At 41.8% G+C, this 23,280-nt stretch overlaps 1 protein-coding gene across 1 annotated transcript; it reads right to left on the reverse strand.

Annotated features, from left to right (window-relative positions):
• Nucleotides 1–641: 641 nt before the first annotated feature.
• KLF17 (Kruppel like factor 17) lies at nucleotides 642–15,089 on the reverse strand. Its single transcript, XM_043878649.1, has 3 exons — nucleotides 14,996–15,089; nucleotides 1,222–2,086; nucleotides 642–889 (listed from the first exon to the last, which is right to left on the reverse strand). Exons 1-3 carry the CDS (start codon nucleotides 15,077–15,079, stop codon nucleotides 642–644), a joined length of 1,197 nt encoding a protein of 398 aa, XP_043734584.1. The 5' UTR covers nucleotides 15,080–15,089.
• Between the last annotated feature and the right edge of the window lie 8,191 nt (nucleotides 15,090–23,280).

The following is a 23,280-nucleotide window of genomic DNA, read 5'->3' on the forward strand; positions in this document are numbered from 1 at the left end:
TACACTCCAGGGTTGCTAGTGGCTACTTGAGATGTCAGATCCCATGTCCTGTGGGGAGCATTTCATCCAAGTCTGGAAATGATGAGAAGAGACAAACTGGACATGTGGCTAGTGAGTGCCAGAGAGCATCTGATATTGTACATAAGACGTGTTCACACAGTATAATACTGTTTTTCTCATTTATCAGAAGAGGAAACCTGGCACAATGGGCAAAAACCATTCCCAAGGTCACATGGCTAGTAAGTGGTAAATTCAGGATTTGAACATAGCCTGGCTCTGGAAACTGTCAAAGACCAAGATAAGGAACTCGGATTTTGTGTTGCAGGCAAAGGAGAGTCGCTAAAGGGTTTCAAGCTGGGAGTGACATAAGATAAAGAGCTTTTGAATAAAGCTCCCATTTTTTACTGTGCTCCATCTTCTCATGTTGCTGAACTTGGCACAAGTAGGTGGCCCCGGAGATGTGAGGACATCCAACACAGTTTCTGAGGAGCCCTGACTGGGTCCAGAGCTCATATGAGCTTCACCATTGCCTCATAATCTTAGTGTCTTCATCAAAGCCTACACCCACCAAAGAGACTAGCTGGTCAGAGGCACGCAGGATCTGGATGGAGAAGCCAAAATGAGGGGATGAGCAGATTGACCTAAAGACCAGGAGTAGGAGGAGGACCAGCCATACATCCATTGTCAGCCGGTGGGTCTGGAGATCTTGGCATCTGTATATGAGTCCTTTGGTGTTGCCTGAGATGGTCAGATCTCATGAACTGTCGGCCGCACTGGTCACATTTATGTGGTCGATGTTTGGTGTGTATCCGAGTATGTCTTCCAAGTTCATCAGAACGGAAGAAGGACCAGGTACAGGCTTCCCAAGTGCATTTATAGGGTCGTTCACCTGGGGAATGACAAGGGAGAGAAGGGATTGAGAGGAACAGGCTAGCAGGTGGGAAGAAAGGGGTCTGACTTGATGAAGCAGAGCTGTCAATGTTGAGGAATCAGAAGGGAAAATGTAGGAAAGCAGTGAGGAGATGGCATAACTAGCAGTCTCTATCATCCCAGCACAGGCATACCAGACTGTGGGAAAGCACATCAGTGGGGCCAACAGAGCTTGATCCCAAGCTTTAACGATGACAGGCTAATTCCAAACCATTACAAACCAGGGGTCCCCCACAAATCTAAAGCCCAGAGATTTCTCCACCCACCCCACATGTCTGATACTTCATTTACCTGTGTGTTTGCGTTGGTGACTCACGAGGTGGGAGCGCTTAGTGTAAGCTTTTTCACAGTTCTCATAGTCGCAGCGGTAAGGCCTTAAAACTGGGGATCTCCGTCTGGGAGCTTTTTCCTGGGTCCTGGAGTACTGCTGCTCTGCTCTTTGTTGAGCAGGTATGGGCTGCTTAGGTAGGAAGGGGTCTTCCTGGGAGACCGGCTGGTTCACAAAGGAGCCCTGGGATTCCAAAGCCAGCAATAATGGAGATCCACCTGGGGGCATCCCAAAGTTGTGGGGCTGTCTAGGAGGCAAAATCTGAGCTATAGAAGGGAGCATTGCTTGGGCCTCAGTGGAAGGCACGGTTGGATTTAATAATGGTTTAGGTAGTAAAGGGTCTCTGTTAGAAGCTACCGATGGGAGGCCAGGATATGACATTGTTTGCATTCTGATGTGGGACATCATTGGGATTCCACTGGGAGGTGAGGTTGGTGGCCCACTGAGGGGCATCCTTAGATTCCCACCAAAGGTCATGGCCATCCCTGGAATATTGGGCTCTCCTAAGGGCATCATCTGGGGTTCCTTGAAAATCATCATTCCTGGCTGCGAAGGAGACATTCCTTGAGTGAAAGTCATCTGGGCAGGGGTGAAAGTCAGTTGGGGGCAGTAGCTCACACGGTGGTCAGGCAGCGCCATACTGAACGGTGGCCCCATTTCACTGGCATTCTGTCTGGGTGCCTCAGCAGAAGCCAATGGGATCCTCTGCAGCTCTGTGCACTGAGGGATGTGTTGAATGCCTAATGGACTATGGTTCCAAGAGGTGTGCATTCCACTGCTTCCAGGAGTTGAAGACATGTTCAAGATGGACATTGACTTCTCAGCATCCTTGGAGAAAGAAAGTCAGGGGAGATTCACCATAGCTTAAACCACACTTCCACATGTCCCCATTTCCAGACCCCACCTTAATCTAAGCCCTCATCATCTCTTGTCTGAATTATCCCACCTTCAGGCCAATCTCCAGTTTGGGTTTTCTAAAATGCAAGTCTGGGGGACTTCCCCGGTAGTCCAGTAGTTAAGACTCCATGCTTACACTGCACGGAGCTTGGGTTCGATCCCTGTTCAGGAAACTAAGATCCCACATGCCACACAGTGTGGCAAATAAATAAATAAAATGCCAGTCTGGCTGACAGAAGCATGGTGGAAGCCTAGAAGTGACTCATGCCACTCTACCTGCTTGGCATGCTTTTAGTTTTATTTCATAAAAAGTATAAAGAGCAAATAAAATACTCCACAATCTGTACTTTCAGCTAAGACTCTTGAGAGAACTCTGAAATTCCAGATTATGCTTAAGTGTGAGGGTGAAAGATCATCCCAAACTAGCAGAACAGGTTCAGAAAACCATAAAGGTAAGAAGAATGGAGGGTTCAGATAGGTCTTCGCTTTGGCAAAACTTAGAAACCATTCACAAATATTTACCTACAGAAGAGGCTCTCAGGAATTCCTTGGTGGTCCAGTGGTTAAGAATCCGCCTGCCAACGCAGGGGACACAGGTTGGATCCCTGGTCCAGGAAGATCCCATATGCTGCAAAGCAAGTAAGCCTGTGCGCCACAACTACGGAGCCCACTCTCCTAAAGCCTGTGTTCCCGCAGAAGTCATTGCAACTACAGAAAGACTGTGCCGCAACAAAGACCCACCACAACCAAAAATAAATTTAAAAATTTTAAGAGGTACTAATTTAGGAAAAAAAAAAGAGGCTCTCATCTGAGTAGGAATGCAGTGGTTAAGTCTGAGATCAAGCATTGGAGGAAGTAAAGAAAAGGGGAAGACTTTTAAGAGCACTTTTTAAAAGGGTGGGGGATTGTCTTGGAAGTCAAGGGCAATATTCCTTGACTGATATTAAGGGAAAAGAGAAGAGATTGGTGGGTGGTAGAATTTCTTGAAACAGGACAGGATCCATGAATCATATTTTTTTTTAAAGTTGTCAATTACTGTTGCAATAGAGAGCTGAGAAACTTGAAGCTGAGAAACTGGGAACACAACCCCAGTAATCTCTCCAGAAATGACCAGTCCATTCAAATATGAAAACCAAAACATGAGTAAAATACAGTATCCAAAACAGAAATTGAAGATTGTAATTTCTCAAAAGAGAAAATTCACCAGAAAAGTGTTGTTGAAGATCAAGGAAAAATTAACAACATTCAAACACAAATTAAAAAAAAAAAAAGGAAAACAAAACTTAAGAAAGCAATTGCAGCTTTTATCAATTACAAGAACACCACAGGGTAGACAGAGGAATTCAAAGAAGTTATGTCCAGACAATAGGCTATGAGTAATAATAGAGGGGAGGGAGGTAAGGAGACAATGATAAGGGAAACCATAGGGGCTTCCATGGTGCTAACAATGTTTCAAAGGTCTTTATTCTGTAATAATCTGTTAAACTGTGTACTTACATTCACAGTTTTGTTTGAGTGCTGTTTATCACAATAAAAAAGTTTTAACATAATACTGTGAGAAATCTGGATTTTCAGCATAAGTGAAATTATAAAAATCAGAAACAAAAATAATGCTATATTGAAATAGGAAATATTTTATACAAGCACAAATCCCTCACGCTCAGATTTTTGCCTTCAATTCCATTCCTTACTAAAAGGAAGAGTCGGGAGAATTTCCTGACTCCAAGTCTGGAGCAAGGAATGAATAAATGAACCTGGTGCTTCTATTGTGCCAGAAAATAAGGGAACTTCCCAAGATAATTAGGACTGTGTAAAATGGACACAGCCGAAGTGACACCAGGGAAGACAGTAGAGTAGGAAGCACCGGGAATTCATATCTCTGACTGCAGGGTTTGCCTGATGTAATTACTTTGGAACAATGGAGTCTATTAAATGCTTGTGACTTCAAAGGAAGGTGTGAAAGGTAGGCTGCTGTTAATTTCAGTCAATTTCAGCTCTTAGGTAGTTAGAGGCTACCCCCAAACATCCTGGGTCCCATACAAGGAAGCTGTGCACACATTTCTGGAGCAGCCTGCCTCAACTTGTGGGAACCAGACAGAGTGGGCAATGAAAACTTGGTGCTCCAAATAACGGGTAATCTGTGTTCTCATCACTAACTGCTGCTTCTGACCGTGAGGTGCAGAAAGAGGTGGGGAGCCATTGTTACAACACCCACTGCAATCGTCACAAACCTCCTCCTCCAAATGACCGAACCTACAGGGTATTTAAAAGGACTGGCACCGATTTCTCTCTCTCTCTGGCCACATTGCATGGCTTGCAGGATCTTAGTTCCCAGACCAGATATGGAAACTGTGCCCCCTGAAGTGGAAGCACAGAGTCTTAACCAGTGGACCACCAGGGAAGTCCCTGGCATCTGTTTCTATCTCCCTTCATTTTTCCCTTTTTCACCTTTTGGGAACCATACATTTAAGAACTAGTATACTTAAAAGCTTCCCAGGTGGTTCAGTGGGTAAAGAATCTGCCTGCAATGCAGGAGACACAGGAGAAGAGGGTTCAATCCCTGGGTCAGGAAGATACCCTAGAGGAGGAAATGGCAACCCGCTCCAGTATTCTTGCCTGGAGAATCCCATGGACAGAGGAGCCTGGTCTGCTACAGTCCTTGGGGTTGAAAAAAGTCAGATACAACTGAAGTGACTGAGCGCACACAAACACATACTCAAAAGCAACCACATACATGGAAAATTTAGAAAGTCACCACACATACCTAAGAAAAGATCCAGACTCATAAAATATCTGGGAAACCTTAAGCTTACCTCTCAGGCTGATGCTGTCACAGAGACAACATACACCAATTTAAATAAACTATAAACAAAATCAGTAAACCCTGAGGAAGAGGAAGAATTTTATTTCCAGAGTTCCTACATCATAAGATTCAAATGTTGTTTTCAACAACAAAAAAATCATGAGTCATAAAAGGACAGGAATGTTAAGACCCATTCAAAGGGGGAAAAATAAACAGAAATGTCTAAGAAAGACCAGATGGTGAACTTCCTACACAAAGCATTTAAAACAACTGTCTGTCTTAAGGATGCTCAAAGAGCTAAAAGAAGATGTGGACGAAGTCACAAAACTGATGTATGAACAAAATGGTAATTTTGATAAAGAGACAGAACACCTAAAAATAAACTAAAAAGAAATTCTGGAGCTTAAAAATAAAATAAAACTGGCTAGAGGGATTCAAAAGCAGATTTGAGTAGGCAGAAGAATCAGCTAATTTGAAGATAGGACAATTGAAATTGTCAAGTTGAGGAACAAGAAGAAAAAAAGATTGAAAAAAACTGAAATGAGCAGCTAAAGGACCCGTGGGACAACATCAAGCAGATCAACATATGCATTGTGGGGATCCTAAAAGAGAGAGAGAAAGGAGCAGAGAGACTGCTTGAAAAAATAATGGGTGAAAACATCTCAAATGTGATGAAAGACATGCACATAGCCCTCCAAAGAGCTCAGTGAACTTCAAGTAGGATAAAATCAATCAAGGAAATCCTCACTGAGACACATTATAATCAAACTGTCTAAAGACAAAGAGAATCTTGAGAGCAGTAAGAAAGTAACTCATCACATATAAGGGATCGCAGATAAGATTATTAACAGATTTCTCATTAGAAACCTTGAATGCCAAAAGGCAGTGGGTTGATATATTCAAAATGCTGAAAAAACTGTCTAACCAAAAATCTTATAACTGGCAAAACTGTCCTTCGACTATGAAGGAGATATTAAGTTATTCCCAGATAAATGCTGGAAGAGTTTATTAACATTAGAGCATCTTTTGTTCTAATGAGGTGACTCTTGGTGACCTTCTGGATAGGGGCTGGTCACCAGAAAGACCAAGCCATCATTAGAAGCTTGGAATTTTGGGCCGTATCCCTCATTCTCCAGAGACAAGAGAGGGCCTAGAAAATGAATTAATAATTGATGATGTCGACATGATCAAGTCTCCATAAAAACTCCCAAAGTACAGAGCTCAGAGAGCTTCTGGGTTGTTGAACATACGGAGGTGCTAGGAGGGTGGCTGTACCTAAGAGATGGAAGGGAAGCTCTGTGCCACTTTCCCATACCTCACCCTCTACGTAGCTCTTTATCTGGCTGTTCAGTTGTATTCTTTAAGATATCATTTTGTAAAAAATCAGCAATAGTAAATAAACTTTTCCTGGATTCTGTGAGCTGCTCTAGAAAATTATCAGATCTCAGGAGGAAGTCATAGAAACTGGTCCCAATTTACAGACAGTTGGTCAGAAGCCAAGTGATAACCTAGGCTTGTGACTGGTGTCTGAATCAGGGGGCAAGGACTTCCCTGGCTGTCCTGTGGCTGAGATTCAATGCTTCCAATGCAGAGGGCCTGGGCTCCATCCCCAGTGAGGGAACTAGATGCCACATGCCGCAACTAAGAGTTGCCATGCCACAACTCAAGGTCCCACATGCTGCAACTAGAGGATCTTGTATGCCTCAATGAAAAATCCTGCATGCCACAACTAAGACCCAGCACAGCCAAATAAATAAAAATAACAGGGTTTTCCTGGTGGCTCAGTGGTAAAACATCCGCCTGCCAATGCACGAGACATGGGATCGACGTCGGCTGAGAAGATCCCACATGCCATGGAGTAACTAAGCCTGTGTACCACAACTATTGAGCCTGTGTTCTAGAGTCCAGGAGCTGCGACTGCTGAGCCCATGTGTCACAACGACTGAAGCCTGAGCTCCGTATAGCCTGTGCTCCACAACAGGAGAGTCCACTGCAATGAGAAGCCTTCAAACTGCAACTAGAGAAAAATGCGCACAGCAACAAAGACCCAGCACAGCCAAAAATAAATAGCATAAATAAATAAAATTATTTTTTAAATTTAAAAATAAATATTAAAGAAAAGAGGAAATAAAGGATAGGGGACAGTCTGTGGGATTAAGCCCTTAACCTATAGGACTGGGCACTAATTCCAAGCAGTTAGTTTCTTGTTGCAGAAAACCCACATATCTGATGTCGTAAGTGTTGTGAGATGAGAATGAAGGAAAACAGTTTTCTGAGGTACCAATGCATAAAAAATGTTACTAGTTTGTATTTTTGGACTCTTAATACATAAAGATGTAACTTAGTGACATTAATAACTGAACTGGAATGGGGACAGCACTGGATGGAGCTTTTATTTTAATCACATTAAAGTGGTATAAATTCAAATTGGTATGTTATAATTTGGGGATGTCAAATTTAATCCACACAGTGAACACAAAGAAAATAGCTATATGATATATACAAAAGGAAATGAGAAGGGAATTAAAAGTTTCACTGCAAAAAAAAAAAAAAATCCACTAAACACAAAAGATATAATACAGGAAACAAGGGGCAGGAAAGCTATGCACACTGAAAACAAAGAGTAAAATGACAGAAGTCCCTCTTTATCATTAATTACTTTAAATATAAACAGTTTAAACTCTCCAATCAAGACAGAGGTTGGAAGAATGGATTCAAATAAACATGGTCTAATTATATGTTGTTTACAAGAGACTACTTTAGATCCAGAGACAAAAATAGGCTGAAAGTGAAAAGATGGGAAAAGATATTCCATGGAAATAGTAAACAAAAGAGTTGGCATGGCTATACTAGTGGCTATCAAACATAATAGACTTTAAATCAAAAAAGTTTCAAGAGACAAAGGATATTATATACCAGTATATTAATAAAGGTTCAACATAGCAAAAAGATGCATAATTATAAAGATTTACACCTAATAATAGGTCAAAGTATCTGAAACCAAAACTGACAGAATTGAAAGGACAAATAAACAGTTCTAAGTAACAGTTGGAGATGTCAATATCTCACTCTAAATAATAAATAGAACAACCAGACAGAAGATGAGTAGGGAAACAAGTTGAACAACACATAAATCAACTAGATACAACAAACACATACAGAACACTCTACTCAACAAGATACACATTCTTCTCAAATGCACATGGTACATTCCTCTTCAGAATAATCATATGTCAGGTCACAAATTAAGGCTCAAGAGATTTTAAAAAACAGAAATCAATAATAACAAGAACACTGGAAAATATCCAAATTTATGGAACTAAACAACATACTCTTAAAAAACCAATAGGTCAAAAAAGAAACCACAAGGGAAATTAGAAAATACATAGACAAACAAAAATGAAAATAACACTAAAAAACTTGCAAGGTACAGCAAAAGCAATGCTAAGAGGGAATTTATAACCATAAATGCTTATAATTTAAAAAGATCTCAAACCAACAACCTAGCCTTAAGGAACCAGAAAAAGAACAAATTAACCCAAAGTTAGCAGGAAAGAAATATTAGAGAAATATTACTGAAACCAAAAGTTGGCTTTTGGGAAAGATAACAAAATTCCAAACCTTTAACTAGACTGATCAAGAAAAAGAGAAGACTCAAATTACTGATAGCAGAAATGAGAGTGAAGACATTACTATGAACTATATAGAAATAAAAATTTTAAGAATAGAGTACTATGAACAGTTGCATGCCAACAAATTGGATAATCTAAATGAAATGGATAAAATCATAGAAAAACAATACATACCAACACCAAATCATGAAAAAATAGAAAATCTGAATATGCCCACAACTAGTAAATCAGTAACCAAAAGCTTCCAGAACAAAGAAAGATCCTGAACCTGATGGCTTCACGCTGAATCCTACACTAAACATTCAAAGAAAAATGTCGATGTTTCTCAAATTCTAACAAAAAATTGAAAAGGGGACTTCCCTGGTGGTCCAGTGGCTAAGAATCCACCATACAATGCAGGGGATCTGGTTTAGTCCCTGGTTGGGGAATTAAGATTCTATACTCTGCAGGGCAACTAAGCCTACGTGCTGCAACTACTGAGCCCACGCTCCACAACTAGGGATCCTGCAATGATGCAGTGAAGATCCCAAGTGCCACTAAGACCCAATGCAGCTAAATAATTTTTTTAAAACTGAAAAAAAGGGGACTACTTAATCCAATCTATGAGCTAAGCATTGCCCTGATATGAAAGCTAGACAAAGATACTACAAGTTAAAAAAAAACTATAAACCAACATTTTTATGAATATAGGTAGAAAAATCCAAAAAAAAAAAAAAAAGCAAAACCTATTTTTGGCACTAAGGATAGGCCAACAGAAAGGAAGAAAGCCAAGAAATAAATCCTTATATATATATGGTCAAATGATTGTCAAAAGATGACAAGACCATTCAATAGGGGAAAGGACAATCTTTTCAATAAATAGTGCTGGTATAACTGAATATCCACATGCAAAGAAATGAAGTTGGACCTTTACCTAACACCATATACATGGATTTCCCTGGTGGTGGATGCAGTGGATAAGAATCCACCTGCCAAGGATTCGGTTTTGATCCCTGGTCTGGGAAGAGTCCACATGCCTCAGAAACTAAGCCCGTACACCACAACTCCTGAACCCCCAGTCTGGAGCCCACAAGCCACAACTACTGAAGCTGGTATGCTCCAGGGTCCATAAGCCACAACTAATGAGCCCCTAAGCTGCAACTACTGAAGTCAGTAGGCCTGGAGCCTGTGCTCCACCACCAGAGAAGTGATCACAGCTAGAGAGTAGCCCCTGCTCTCCGCAACCAAAGAAAGCCCACATGCAGCAATGAAGACCCCACACAGCCAAAAATACATAAACAAATGATATAATGTAGCAGTGTCTACATGTTGATCTCAGGCAAGGGTTTAAAAAAAAACCCACATACAAAATTAACTCAAAATGGATTAAAAAAATCTAAATATAAGAGCCAAACTATTGAACTCTTGGCGAAAAAACAGAAAAGTTTCATGATATTGGACTGGCAATAATTTCCAAGAGATGATACTGAAGGCACTGATAACAAAAGAGAATATGGACAAAACTGACTTCATCAAAGTTTAAGACTTTTGTGCATCATAAGACACTATCAAAAGAGCCTGAAGGCAATGCATTCGAAAGCAAGGACTGGAATAGATATTTGTTACACACATATTCAGAGCAGCATTATTCACAATAGCCAAAATGTGGAAGCAAGCCAAGTGACCATCAACAGATAAACAAAATATGATATATATATATACAGTAGAATATCATTCAGGGGAGGGGGGATCGGGATGGGGAACACACGTAAATCCATGGCTGATTCATGTCAATGTATGGCAAAAACCACCACAATATTGTAAAGTAATTAGCCTCCAACGAATAAAAATAAATAAAAAAAAAAAAAGCCACACATGCAGGGGAAGAAGAGGGTGGGATGAATTGAAGAAGTAGCATTGATATATATATACACTACTGTGTACAGCTAGTGAGAAGCTGCTCCATAAGACAGGGATCCCTGCCTGGCACTCTGTGATGACCTAAAGGGATGGGATGGGGGGTGGGCTGGAGGGAGGGGTCTCAAGAGGGAGGAGATATATGTATAATTATGACTGATTCTCATTGTTGTTTGACAGACACCAAGACAACATTGTAAAGCAACTATCCTCCAATTAAAAATAAAATAAAAAAATAGAATATCATTCAGTCTTAAAATGGAAGGAAATTCTGACACAGGCTTCAACATTAAGACATTAAGCAAGTGAAATAAGCCAGTCAAAAAAACAATGTATGATTCCATTCATGAGATATTAAGGAAGTCAAATTCAAGGAGACAGAAAGTAGTAATGTGAATGTGTTTAATCCCACTGAACTATATAAACATAACTATGTATAATGATATTTTTATGTTATACAGATTTTACCATAATTTTTTAAATGTTTAAGCAGGTGCACAGAAGGGGTTCCCACTGGCCACATTTGTAACAATTTGAGAATCAAAAAGAACAATTGTTGATTTTAATAGATTAAATCTATGAAAATTCATGAACCAAAAGTGACAATGGGTCAGCTATTATCCCAGCTCTGAACATTGTGAATTGAAGTGAAAAATTAAGCATTTATTCTGTCTGATAGGAAATTATTTCTTCAAATTCACCAAATGATTCCAGTTGTTTAAAGAAAAATCCTACTTTACAGAAGAGTACAAACTAATACAGAAGGAATGGTGGAATTGGAAAATAAATTTATAACCTCTAACGGAACTTTTGATTAAGGAAAAATTAGTATTTGTTTAAATGAAAGTGAATGATAAGTGGGGAGGGGGACATTTGGATGGATCCAAGGTAAAATTACAAATTACTTTCTGACAATAAAGCTGAAATATAAGTTCAAATAGATCAATGAGGCTTTTCTCTCCCCTAATTCAAGGGCCACACCTAATGTCACCAAAGGTGGGAGCCAGATGTATCTCCGGATAGTAACTGAGACATCCTTACCCCAAATCAGGAAACCAATTAGCTTTAAGATCTTTAGAGGGAATACAATACATAATAATTTAGATCAAGCTAAATCATAATGATGAAAGTGAAAGAGGAGAGTGAAAAAGCTGGCTTAAAACTCAACATTCAGAAAACTAAGATAATGGCATCTGGTCCCATCACTTCATGGCAAATAGATGGGAAAACAATGGAACAATGACAGACTTTATTTTGGGGGGCTCCAAAATCACTGCAGATGAAAGTGATTGCAGCCATGAAATTAAAAAGACGCTTACTCCTTTTAAGAAAAGTTATGACCAACCTAGATAGCATATTAAAAAGCAGAGACATTACTTTGTCAACAAAGGTCCATCTAGTCAAGGCTACGGTTTTTCCAGAGGTCATGTATGGATGTGAGAGTTGGACTATAAAGAAAGCTGAGCACCGAAGAATTGATCCTTTTGAACTGTGGTGTTGAGAAGACTCTTGAGAGTCCCTTGGACTGCAAGGAGATCCAATATTCAAGGAGTCCTGAATATTCAGGACTAATAATGGAAGGACTGATGTCGAAGCTGAAACTCCAATACTTTGGCCACCTGATTCGAAGAACTGACTCATTTGAAAAGACCCTGATGCTGGGAAAGATTGAAGGTGGGAGGAGAAGGGGATGACAGAGGACGAGATGGTTTGATGGCATCACCGACTCAATGGACATGAATTTGAGTAAACTCTGGGAATTGGTGATGGACAGGGGGGGCCTGGTGTGCTGCAGTCCATGGGGTCGCAAATAGACACGACTGAGTGACTGAACTGAACTGAAATCATACCACAAGAAAGCAATCTGATAAGTCCACAAGGAGGAAAAGTCTACAAGGCAAAAGTTAATATGATGAAAAATGAAAGGTCAGTAAGGAAAAAAGAAAACTCTTCTAATTTCAAAGAGACTTAAAGTGGATTTTAGTTTGGACACACTAACTGCAAAGGACCTTTCAGGAGCAACTGGGAATTTGAATAAGAATTACATCTAAGTAGACAACAAGTTGCTACTATATAGCACAGGGAACTATATACAATATCCTTCGATAAACCATAATGGAAAAGAATATGAAAAAGAATATGTAAGTGTATATGATCGAATCACTTTGCTGTACAGCAGAAATTAACATGACATTGTAGGTCAACTGTATTTCAAAACAATTTTTTAAAAAATTTTGAAAGAATTACATCTAAGATGATATTTAGAAATTATCATTCATTAACTCTGAAGATGTGATAATGTGTTTTGACTATGGAAGAAAAGAAATTGCCATCCTATCTGTTTTATCAAAACTCCATCCATTTTATTCACCACTTACACTCAGTAACTAACATAAAGTAGGCACATAATAGGCGCCAAAGATCTATCTACTAGATGGCTATTTCTGGGGTACACAGCCACTTTTCCCTCCCTTTCCCTTTCCTAATTCTTCACAGGCAAACTTCTTTGGGGATATCTACAACACTTTACCACTATCTCAATTTACTATTCCTCCAAGTTCGGTCTGGCTCCCATTTCTCCACAGAAACAGCTTTCATAAAGGTCACTGATGATCTCCATGTTATCAAGTCCAAACACCTGTCAGAGTTCTCCCCTGCTTGACCTTTCACGAGTTTCTGAGACTACTGGCCATTGTTCTCTTTCTTTTTAAAAATTTTTATTGGAGTATAGTTGATTTACAATGTTGATTTACAGTTTTCTGCTGTATAGCAAAGCGAATCTGTTAAACCTATATATATACATATACCCGGAGAAGGAAATGGCAATCCAGTATTCTTGCCTGGAGAATCCCAGGGACAGAGGAGCCTGGTGGGCTGCTGTCTCTGGGGTCGCACAGAGTCAGACATGACTGAAGCGGCTTAGCCGTAGCAGCAGCAGACACATACCCACTCTTTTTTAGATTCTTTTCCCATTAAAAGAATAATGGCCATTGTTTCCTTAAATGGTTCCTTCCCCTTGGCCTCTGGAACACAGGGACACACTGGCCAGGTTTTTTTTCTTCCCTTCACCCTGGCCTTCCTCCTCAGTCCCCTTTTGCATTATGCTACTCTCTGGGCAACCTTTCTCATGTTAATACATCCACTTCTGTTTATAGTCAATTATTCTTAAATCAATAGCTCCAGGGTAGACCTGTTCTGAATCTTCCAGATGCTTAACGCTCAGTCACTTTGGATAGCCCAAAGGCACTTAGTTTTTGGACTAAGTCCAAAACCCAGGATCAGCTTTATCCACTCACCCACCCCCCAACCTACCCCCAGGAGAAAAAAACTATTATTCCTGTTCATTCTCATCCTTCGCTCCCAGAAAATGTAGCCAATCCAAGTTAAATACCAGTTCTTGTGATATCTACCTTCAAAAAGACTCCAAGATCTATTCCATTTTCTCCACTCTCACCTTTCTAGTTCAGCCACCACTTTGACTGGATTATCATGATAGCTTTCTAATTATTGCCTTGAATTCCGCCCATACCCACCAGGACATAAATCACGTGTCATTTATTCAGTTAATAGTCTCAGCACTGGGTGCTGGGATTAAAGAGATTCCTGGTAACTTTCAATAGAGACTTTTGAGTACTCAGGGAAGAAGACAAAGTTGTAAAGTCAGCGGGAAGCAGGTAGGGAGGAAAAAATTACTAATTGGCAGGACTTTGACAGATACTGTAAGTACAATGTTAAGTTTAGCATCATATATTTTACCATTTATTAATCAGTATTTTTTTAAAACAAATTTATTGTGATTGATCATACTTAAACTCTTCAATGGCTTTCCCCTGCTCTTGGAACAACCAACTCAGGCCCAGCAGGACTTAGGTGGTTCCAGAGTCCCTGCTTCCATTCCCCTTGACCACTCTCCCATCACTCTCTTGACCTTGGTCTCTTCCTGCATCTTTACTACCGCCAAGGTTGGAGGCATTCTGTCTCTGGCCTCAGGACCTGCCAACCCTTCACCTAACCATTTCTCTCCGGTCCCAGAATGAATACTCAGCTGTCTTCTCCACATCCTAAATCAGATCAAACACCTCTACGCTATGTTACTGTGGCCCCTATATTTCTTCTTTACAGTTATTTCTACACTTCCAATCATCCAGCTACTTATTAATAAAACGATGGATGAAATATCTGATGGTAAACTCACCATCCTATTCCCAGGGTCTGTCAAAGGCCTGCCAATTAGTAATTTTTTTCCTCTCCGTCTGCTTCCGCCAACTTTCTTCGTCTTCTTTCCAGACTCAAAAAAGTCTCTATCAGAAGTTACCTGAAATCTCTTCGCTCCCAGCACCCAACGCTAAGACTACCAACGGAACAAACGACACATGATTAATGTTCTCTTCCTCGCATCCCTTCCCTTCCCAACCTATTCCTCGGACCCCTAATCCTCCAGATTTCTGCTCCCCCAACCTCCATGCCCTCAGCCCCCACGCGGTGTCCTGGGGTGACGCCCTGACTCACCTCTGTGAACTGGTGCGAAGCCACATGCCACTGGTTCAGGCCCTCGGCCCCCTGCTCCATTTGAACCTGGGATGGGTTGCACATTGACACTGCGCTAGGGTCCAGACCCACCGCGGAGCAGAGCTGCGACTCGCGGCGCGACGCAGGTCTGTGCTACCACGCCACAATCAGCGCGCTCAGCTTCTACTTCTCACCGCGCGGGGGGGCGGAGCCAAGGGCCGCACCCAGCGACCCACCCAGCAGCCGCTGCCCCACCCTGCCGCGCTTCGGCCTCGCGCTCATCCTGCCCTAAGGCGGCAGGGTCACTAACGGGGGACCTCAAGACTTTCGTTACTTGTGTCTCAAGCCTTCACCACCCTACCTATCCCACCCGCCTTTCTGAGCATTTTTATTTGGCCTAAGTGAGGGTGGGGACCCCGAGGTTTCAGACTTCGGTCAGGCCATGTGGACTTCATGGACGGACGAGGGAAGGAGGCTGGACAGAACAGCAGGTCGGGGTGTAGGGCGTCTGCAGACAGGAGCGCTTCCAGCACCACCCCACCAGCTCGGGGCTCTTGACGTGAGCTGGATCTCCTCTGCTGTAATACGGCCGATGTCCGATGAGTGTACCAGCTGAAGACTGGGAGCTCTGGGAAACAAAGTCTTTTTTTTTTCTATGGTACTTCGGGACTTCCTACTGTGTGTTGGGCGCTATCTTTTGGACCTAGGGATACAATGACAAACGAGACAGAACCAAGCCCTTGCGCTCAGGGAATTTTCATCCTAAATGGGCAGACAGGAAAGAATATAATAAAATCAGTAGTCAACATAATTTTAGATGGGGGTGAGCACTGTGGAGAAAACAAAACAGGACAAGTGAGCTATTCTGTTTCAGGCACTAGGTTCTCGGGTGAGCTGAGAACCAAGTGCCTGAAAGGAACCAGACATAGGAAGATTGCAGGAGGATGGAAGAAGAAGGAGCTTGGTAGGCCAGTTGGGCCAGGGAGGGCCAGGTGACCTCAGTGATGTGAATAAAAGGGGAGGATGGGATGACAGGAGAGCAGAGATGAGCAGGGTCTTGGAGGGAAGTAGTTTGGATTTTATTCTAGGGGTGATGGGAAACCACTGAAGGATTTTTAAGCAAGAAATTGGTATGATCTAAGTTTTTAAAATAATTATTGGACAAAGACCTACTGTATAGCACAGGGAACTATATTTAGTATCTTGTAATAGCCTATCATGGGAAAGAATCTGAATCACTCTGCTGTACACTTGAAACTAACCAACATAGTAAATTAACTATACCTTGATAAAAAGAAAATAATCCTTCCATTCCTTTGAGGCTTATGGACAAGAGAGAAGCAGGGGCACCATTTAAAAAGCTAAAGGAGGTCTCCAAGAAAGAGAAGTCACTGTTCAGTGGTCGGGGGGAGGGTGGTGGTGATGGTCATTAAAGAATATTTTAGAATTTTAAAAAGTGGGACTTGGTAGTGGATTTGAATGGTAAAGGACTGGGAGGAGAAGAAGAATTAAAGGTGACCCTTAGATTCCTTGGGAAGCAACCAAGTGCTGACTGCACCATTTGGTAATATTGAAAGATAGGAATTTGAGAAGAGATAGAGGCTGCTGAGACAAGAGTTCCACTTTAGACATGTTGACTTGAAGATGACTTTCCTGGTGACTCAGAGGTAAACAACCCACCTGCCAATGCAGGAGATGCGGGTTTGATCCCTGGGTCGGGAAGATTCTCTAGAGAAGAATATGGCAACTCACTCCAGTATTCTTGGCTGGGAAATCCCACGGACTGAGGAGCCTGGTGGGCTACAGCGCATGGGGCTGCAAAAGAATCAGACATGACTTAGCAGCTAAAACAAACAACAAGCAAATTAAACATGTTCAGAGAGAGATCAGGGGTGTAAATGTAAATTTAGGTGTTGTCAGCATAGAGATGGTGGTTTTAAGGTCATAAGAATGGATGATATCAACTAGGAAGATAACAGGACAGAACCCAAGTTCCCCTACATTTAAGAGCAGGTATAACAGTGAGATCATCCAAAGACACTGGGAAATAACCACCAGATAGAGGAAAAGTTGGGAAATTATATTTCAAGAAGCCAAGAGAGGGAATTCCCTGGCAGTCCATTGGTTAGGACACTGGGATTCCATTGTAGGGGGCCCAGATTCCACAAGCCATGTGGTGGGAGAAAAAAAAAATCAAGAGAAACATGTATGTAAAAAAGGAAATGTTAAACTATGTCAAATGTTGCTAAGAACCAGGTAAGAGCCTATGAGATTTGACAAGGTGGAGATCCTTGGTGATTTCAACAATGACTTTGGCAGTTACAGAGGAGATGGAAGCCTGACTAGAGTGGGTAAGAAGGGAACAGGAGCTGATAAGGTAGACACACTGTCTGGTAAACAACTTTTTCCAAGGAGTCTGAAACTGACATTCAAGCAGAGGGTTTAATTATAGGAGTGACAATAATAAGGGAAGAATAGACAGGACCCAAAGTACAAATAGACCAGAGAGTTTTGGTGAGAGCAGAGACTTCTCTATTGTCACAGGTGAGGTAAGTCTTAAGAAACAGTGTCTTCACTAAGAAGGGTGTGGCTGAGAGCAGTCCCTTGAGAAGTAGTGCTCCAGTGCTTCCAAAACTAACACCTGTTCAGATATCAGCTCTGGTATCACCTCTGTATGGGCTTTCTCTGACTCCCATTAGATGCCTCTTCCAGTTACCATACACCTAGTGTTTCTTGTAACATGGCACTTAGAAAATATTTGTGGAATGAATCATATTTGACAGAGTCAGTCATTTTTTAACACCTCATTCCTCCATAGGACAAAATTATTTTCATAAATCAAATGTATTAATTTCATGTTAATTTCGTATCACTCTGGCTTTGAGATTTGGGATCTCTAACTTAATCTTCCTGATTCTAACCATTAGCAAGCAGCACTTGAGAGGATTAGCTCTGTGATTTATGAACAATCCATTCATGCCTTTATTTCTTTTCTTTTTTTTTTTTTTTCATGCCTTTATTTCATCAGTCCTCCTTCCCCCAGGGCAAGGTATGACAGGACAGAGACAACCCACCCTTCAGTCTTTTAATATAGAACGTATTTTTGTTGTGGACGTCTGGAACACCAAGGACTGCAGAGGAAGAGATTACTCTGGGGTCCTGCCTCCTTCCCCCACCTAAAACTATACTCATGGTCTGCTGACTGTCCCAGAGAAACATGCCTCAGGCCTGGGAATGACTCAGGGGCAGGCATGCTGCCCTATATCCCCTCAGCCTGGGTCATTCTGGACTCCAGTCTTGGGTCAGCGACCTGTCCCTTCACCCACTCTACCCCACCATCCAAGGTAGCTCTGATTCCTGTAAGTATCCCAAACACAGGAGAAAGCATGGTACCAAGCTCTGGGCATTGTTATATTGTTACATTTTCATCCTTATCTCTCTTAGGGCTTCTGGTGGCTTAGTCCACCTGCAATGCAGGGGACCCAGGTTCGATCCCTGATTCAGGGGGGTCCCCTGGAGAAGGAAATGGCAACCCACTCCAGTATTTTTGCCTGGGAAATCCCATGGACAGAGGAGCCTGGGGGGCGACAGTCCATGAGGTTGCAAGAGTCAGACACGACTGAGCAACTGGACCACCACCACCACTTCTTTCATCATTCAGAGAGGATTATCGCATCCATTTATACATACTGAGGCTCAGAGAAAAGCAGTCCATCAAATCATAGGAAGGTAATTCCAAAAGCCATGTGCTACTTAATGTCTGCAGAACGTGTTTCTCTGCCAAGAGTATCATTCCTGCTCATCATTAGAGCATCTGCAATCTGACTAACTCCTACCTGTCTTGCACCTCCTATAAGGTAGGCTTCCCTGATACCTAGGCTGGGTTACATGCCTTCTCTGTGCGCCCATTGCCTTGGGTTACCCACATCTTGGCACAAATAACTAATTGCTTTTTGCTGATGATATAGTTATTATTTATTTGCTTAAGAGTCTTTCTTTTCTGCCTTCCCCCTCTCACTGTGAGGCCCACGTATATATACTCCATTCTGTTTGCTCTCTCTGCTCTGTTCTACTCAGAGTGTGGTCCATGGATGATGCCAGTCTGCAAACTTAACCAGTCTGCAATGAGATAGGTACAGGAATCGAGAGAAACATTTATAAGCTTTTATAGTAATTTGGTAAGTAATTTCCTTTGATTGAATCTAGTAATGAAAAACTGGGACTTGTATTTTTTATGTCCTTTCACTTTATTTTTCTAGTAGTTGATCTTCATTGTACTCTATAAAAGAATCCACTCTTTTTAAAAAAAATATTCATTTACTTATTTGGCTATATCAGGTCTTGGTTGGGGCACACGGGATCTTTGTTGCATCATCACGGGGATCTTTCATTGTGGCTCACGGACTCTCTAGTTGTGGCATGTGGGCTTAGTAGTTGAGGCCTGTGGGTTAGTTGCTCCGAGGCAAGTGGCATCTTAGTTCTCCAGGGATCAAACCTGAGTCTCCTGCATTGCAAGGTGGATTCTTAACCACAGGACCAGCAGGTAAGTCCCGAAAGAATCCATTCTTGACTGGTTGGAAAAAGAAAAAAGAAAAGAAATGGTCCTTTACTAGGATAGTTTGAGAAGCACTGATTTTTGTTTCCCAGAAGCCAGGACAGATTCCAGTATAAAAAGATACTGAATAAATGCAAAAGTGAATAAAAAGTGGATGCAGTTGACATATGTGTCTATCCTAAGGTAATAAAGTAGACAGAACTTAGTGCTGCGTTAGATTAATGCTGGGGAGGAGAAGTGAGTCCAAAGAAACTCCCAGGTGTTTACTTTGAGTTCTGGAAGCTTGCTGATGCCATTCCCTAAGATACAGGGAACATTGGAAGGGGAACAGATTTAGGGCATATTACAGATGATGATTTCATTTTTGAACAGGTTGACTTTGAGGTTACCTATAAGATTGCCAGACTTCCCTTGTAGCTCAGCTGGTAAAGAATCTACTTGTAATGCAGGAGACCCTGGTTTGATTCCTGGGTCGGGGAAGATCCCCTGGAGAAAGATTAGGCTACCCATTCCAGTATGCATGGGCTTTCCTGGTGGCTCAGACAGTAAAGAATCTGCCTGTAATACAGGAGACCTGGGTACCATCCCTGGGCTGGGAAGATCCCCTGGAGGAGCGCATAGCAACTCACTCCAGTATTCTTGCCTGGAGAATCTCCATGGATAGAGGAGCCTGGTGGGCTACAGTCCATGGGGTTGCAAAGAGTCAGACACAACTCAGCATCTAAGCACAGTACAGCACATGAGATAGTGAAATAGAGATATTCCGGAGGCAGATAGATATATGGGTCAGATGCTTGGGAAGCAAAGTTTAGGCTGGAGGTGTAGATAACAGAGTTGAAACCATTAGGATGTATGAGACCACCTGAGACAGACTAGATATCACACTTTCCTGCTGCCTCAACAGCCCAGCAGTCTGTGAGCCCCCTGCCCAGGAGAAAAGGTACACGGTATGAGGAGGCTGGTCCCTGCCACAAGTTCCCCTTCTTGTCCTGTCCTGACTATGACCTAGTGACGTCAAGCACACCAGTGGAATCCCTTCATTCCTGTTGCTGTGTGCATCATCACCCTGATCCTCAGGGAGGAACTCGCCCACTGTCTTCATTCTCTCCCAGCACCCCGCCTGCTTGGTTGAGCTGGCTTCCTGAGTGGTACTCCCACATAGCCCCCTGGCATGTCTCTTCTACAGCCTGTGAATATGGTAAATCTCTTTCACTTTCATATGCCTCAATGTGGTGTTATTCCATATCCATACTGATCATTAAAAAAAATTAAGAACATAGTTATTTCTTAAACATACTTACGAATCCCATTCTGCTCACTTTTTTTCAAGCTTTTAACTTTTTATTTTGTATTGGGGTGTAGCTAGTACAATATAATCGGTGTTGGAGAAGACTCTTGAGAGTCCTTTGGACTACAAGGAGATCAAACCAGTCCATCCTAAAGGAAATCAATCCTGAATATTCATTGGAAGGACTGATGCTGAAGCTGAAGCTCCAGTACTTTGGCCACCTGCTACAGAAGAGCTGACTCATAGAAAAGACCCTGGTGCTGGGAAAGATTGAAGGCAGGAGGAGAAGGGGACGACAGAGGATGAGACAGTTGAATGGCATCATTGACTCAATGGACATGAGTTTGAGCAAACTCTGAGAGATGGTAAAGGACAGGGAAGCCTGGTGTGCTGCAGTCCATGGGGTTGCAAAGAGTCTAACATGACTGAGCAACTGAACAACAGCCGATTAACAATGTCATGGTAGTTTCAGGTGAACAGCGAGGGGACTCAGCCATACATATAATCCCATTCTGCTCTTAATCTGTACAGCATTCTGACAGATACTGCTGGAGCTTATGGTGGGGTGAGGAAGGTGACCAGAAAAGGCAATCTGGGGAACAGGAAAGCACTGGGCAGAAGAGAAAACATCAGAGAGCTGGAGAAGTCAGTAGTGAACTTGAAAGGTTGTCTGGGAGTGAAGATGAGGCTAGAACAGAAAATCAGAGCCAGATTTTGAAGGGTGTAGGCTGGCACTTCATCATAAATTACAGATAGATGCTGCAGATAGATGCTCTGTCTCTGTTTCCTGACAAGTTAAGAAGATAAGGATAAAGATACTAGGATTGCACCAGTTTATAACAGTAAAGGAAACTGGGAAACAACCTAAATATGCACCAATAAGAGAATGTATACCTTGGTTACCATCAAAGAATGGAATTCTCTCTTCAGTCAGAATGAATAAAAAAGAATGCCATGTATCATTATAAAGCTCAAACATGTAACCTGATAAATGTAATGCAACATCCTGGGTTGGATCCTAGAACAGGAAAAGGACATGGAAATGGAAAAACTGGTGAGGAAATTCCCTGGCAGTTCAGTGGGTAGGAATCCAAGCTTCCACTGCAGTGGGCACGGGTTCAATCCCTGGTTGGGGAACTAAGATACCAAAAGCCACAGGGCAGCACCAAAAAATAAAAATAAGCTATATACTATTATTTAGTTTACATAATTAATACTGTATTGATTATATCAATAAAACTAGGAAAAAACTTGGAAGATGAGTACATTGGTGATCATTGTTACTCTCTCTATGTTTAATTTTTTTTTCTAAGAAAGGAGAAAAGACCATAAAGGACTTTCTGAATTGTCACATTATATAACTATAGAGCAGATCTTAATTTGTCATTAATGTCACCTCAGACCTCAGCCCCAGGTTCACAGTAACTCTGTCAAAGTAGAAATTTTTGAAGCTTAACTCAGAAGATTGGGAAAGCTGATTGAGAGAGCAGCTAAAGAACAGAGATTTACATAATTACATGGGAAGGGAATGTTTAAATAAGTTTGCTAAAGTAGAGGCTTATGGACTGAATGTTTTTGTTCCCCAAAATTCATATGTTGAAATGTGATGGTAATAGAAAGTGGAGCTTTGGGGAAATAATTAGGTAAGGAGGCTGGAACCCTCATGAATGGGACTAGTGCCCTTATGAAAGGGACCCCAAAGAGCTCTGTCACTCTCTTTCTGGCATGTAAGGATATAACAAGAAGACGGCAGCCTGCAGAAGAGGGCCCTCAGCAGAATTTGACCATGCTGGCACTCTGATCTTGGATGTCCACCCTTCAGAACTGTGAAAAATAAATTCCTATTGTTTATAATCCACCCAGTCTATGGTACTTTGTTATAGCAAAACAATGTACTGCACTACGTTTGGAGTTATCTTCTCTACTGGCCAAATATCATTTACACTTTACTAGGCAAAAATCTACAAGTCAACTTGTAACTTCAGTGAATCTAGGCTGTAATTAGTGGTAATAGCAAGTCAAAGGTACATCCCCTAGAGAATTAACTAATAAATCCTATTGGACTATATAACACTGAAAGGACTCAAAAGAGTTATGTTATCATTATGGCAGAATAAGAGTTTTCTACCATCTTCCTCCCAAAGAGCAACAATTTAGGCAATTTGAGCTTGAACAAAGATGACAAGAGGACCATTTTTGCTTTACTTCCCGCAGAGATGCACAGTTCAGTGCTAAGAGGGACCATTTTGGCCCGTGATTTCTCCCATGGGGGAAAGTGAGCTTGTGAGTGAATGCCCAGCATCTTCAGTTGTGCAGGCCACTGCCAAAGACTCCCACTTCTTTGTTGCTCCATCCCAAAACCTGAGGTGTGCCGCATACAGAAAGGTAGGGAGCAGCAGATAGAGCCCACAGAGGGCATCCCAGGGACGCAGATCCTAGTAA

The sequence above is a fragment of the Cervus elaphus genome, chromosome 20 (genome assembly GCF_910594005.1).
Source record: "Cervus elaphus chromosome 20, mCerEla1.1, whole genome shotgun sequence".
Taxonomy (NCBI): Eukaryota; Metazoa; Chordata; class Mammalia; order Artiodactyla; family Cervidae; genus Cervus; species Cervus elaphus.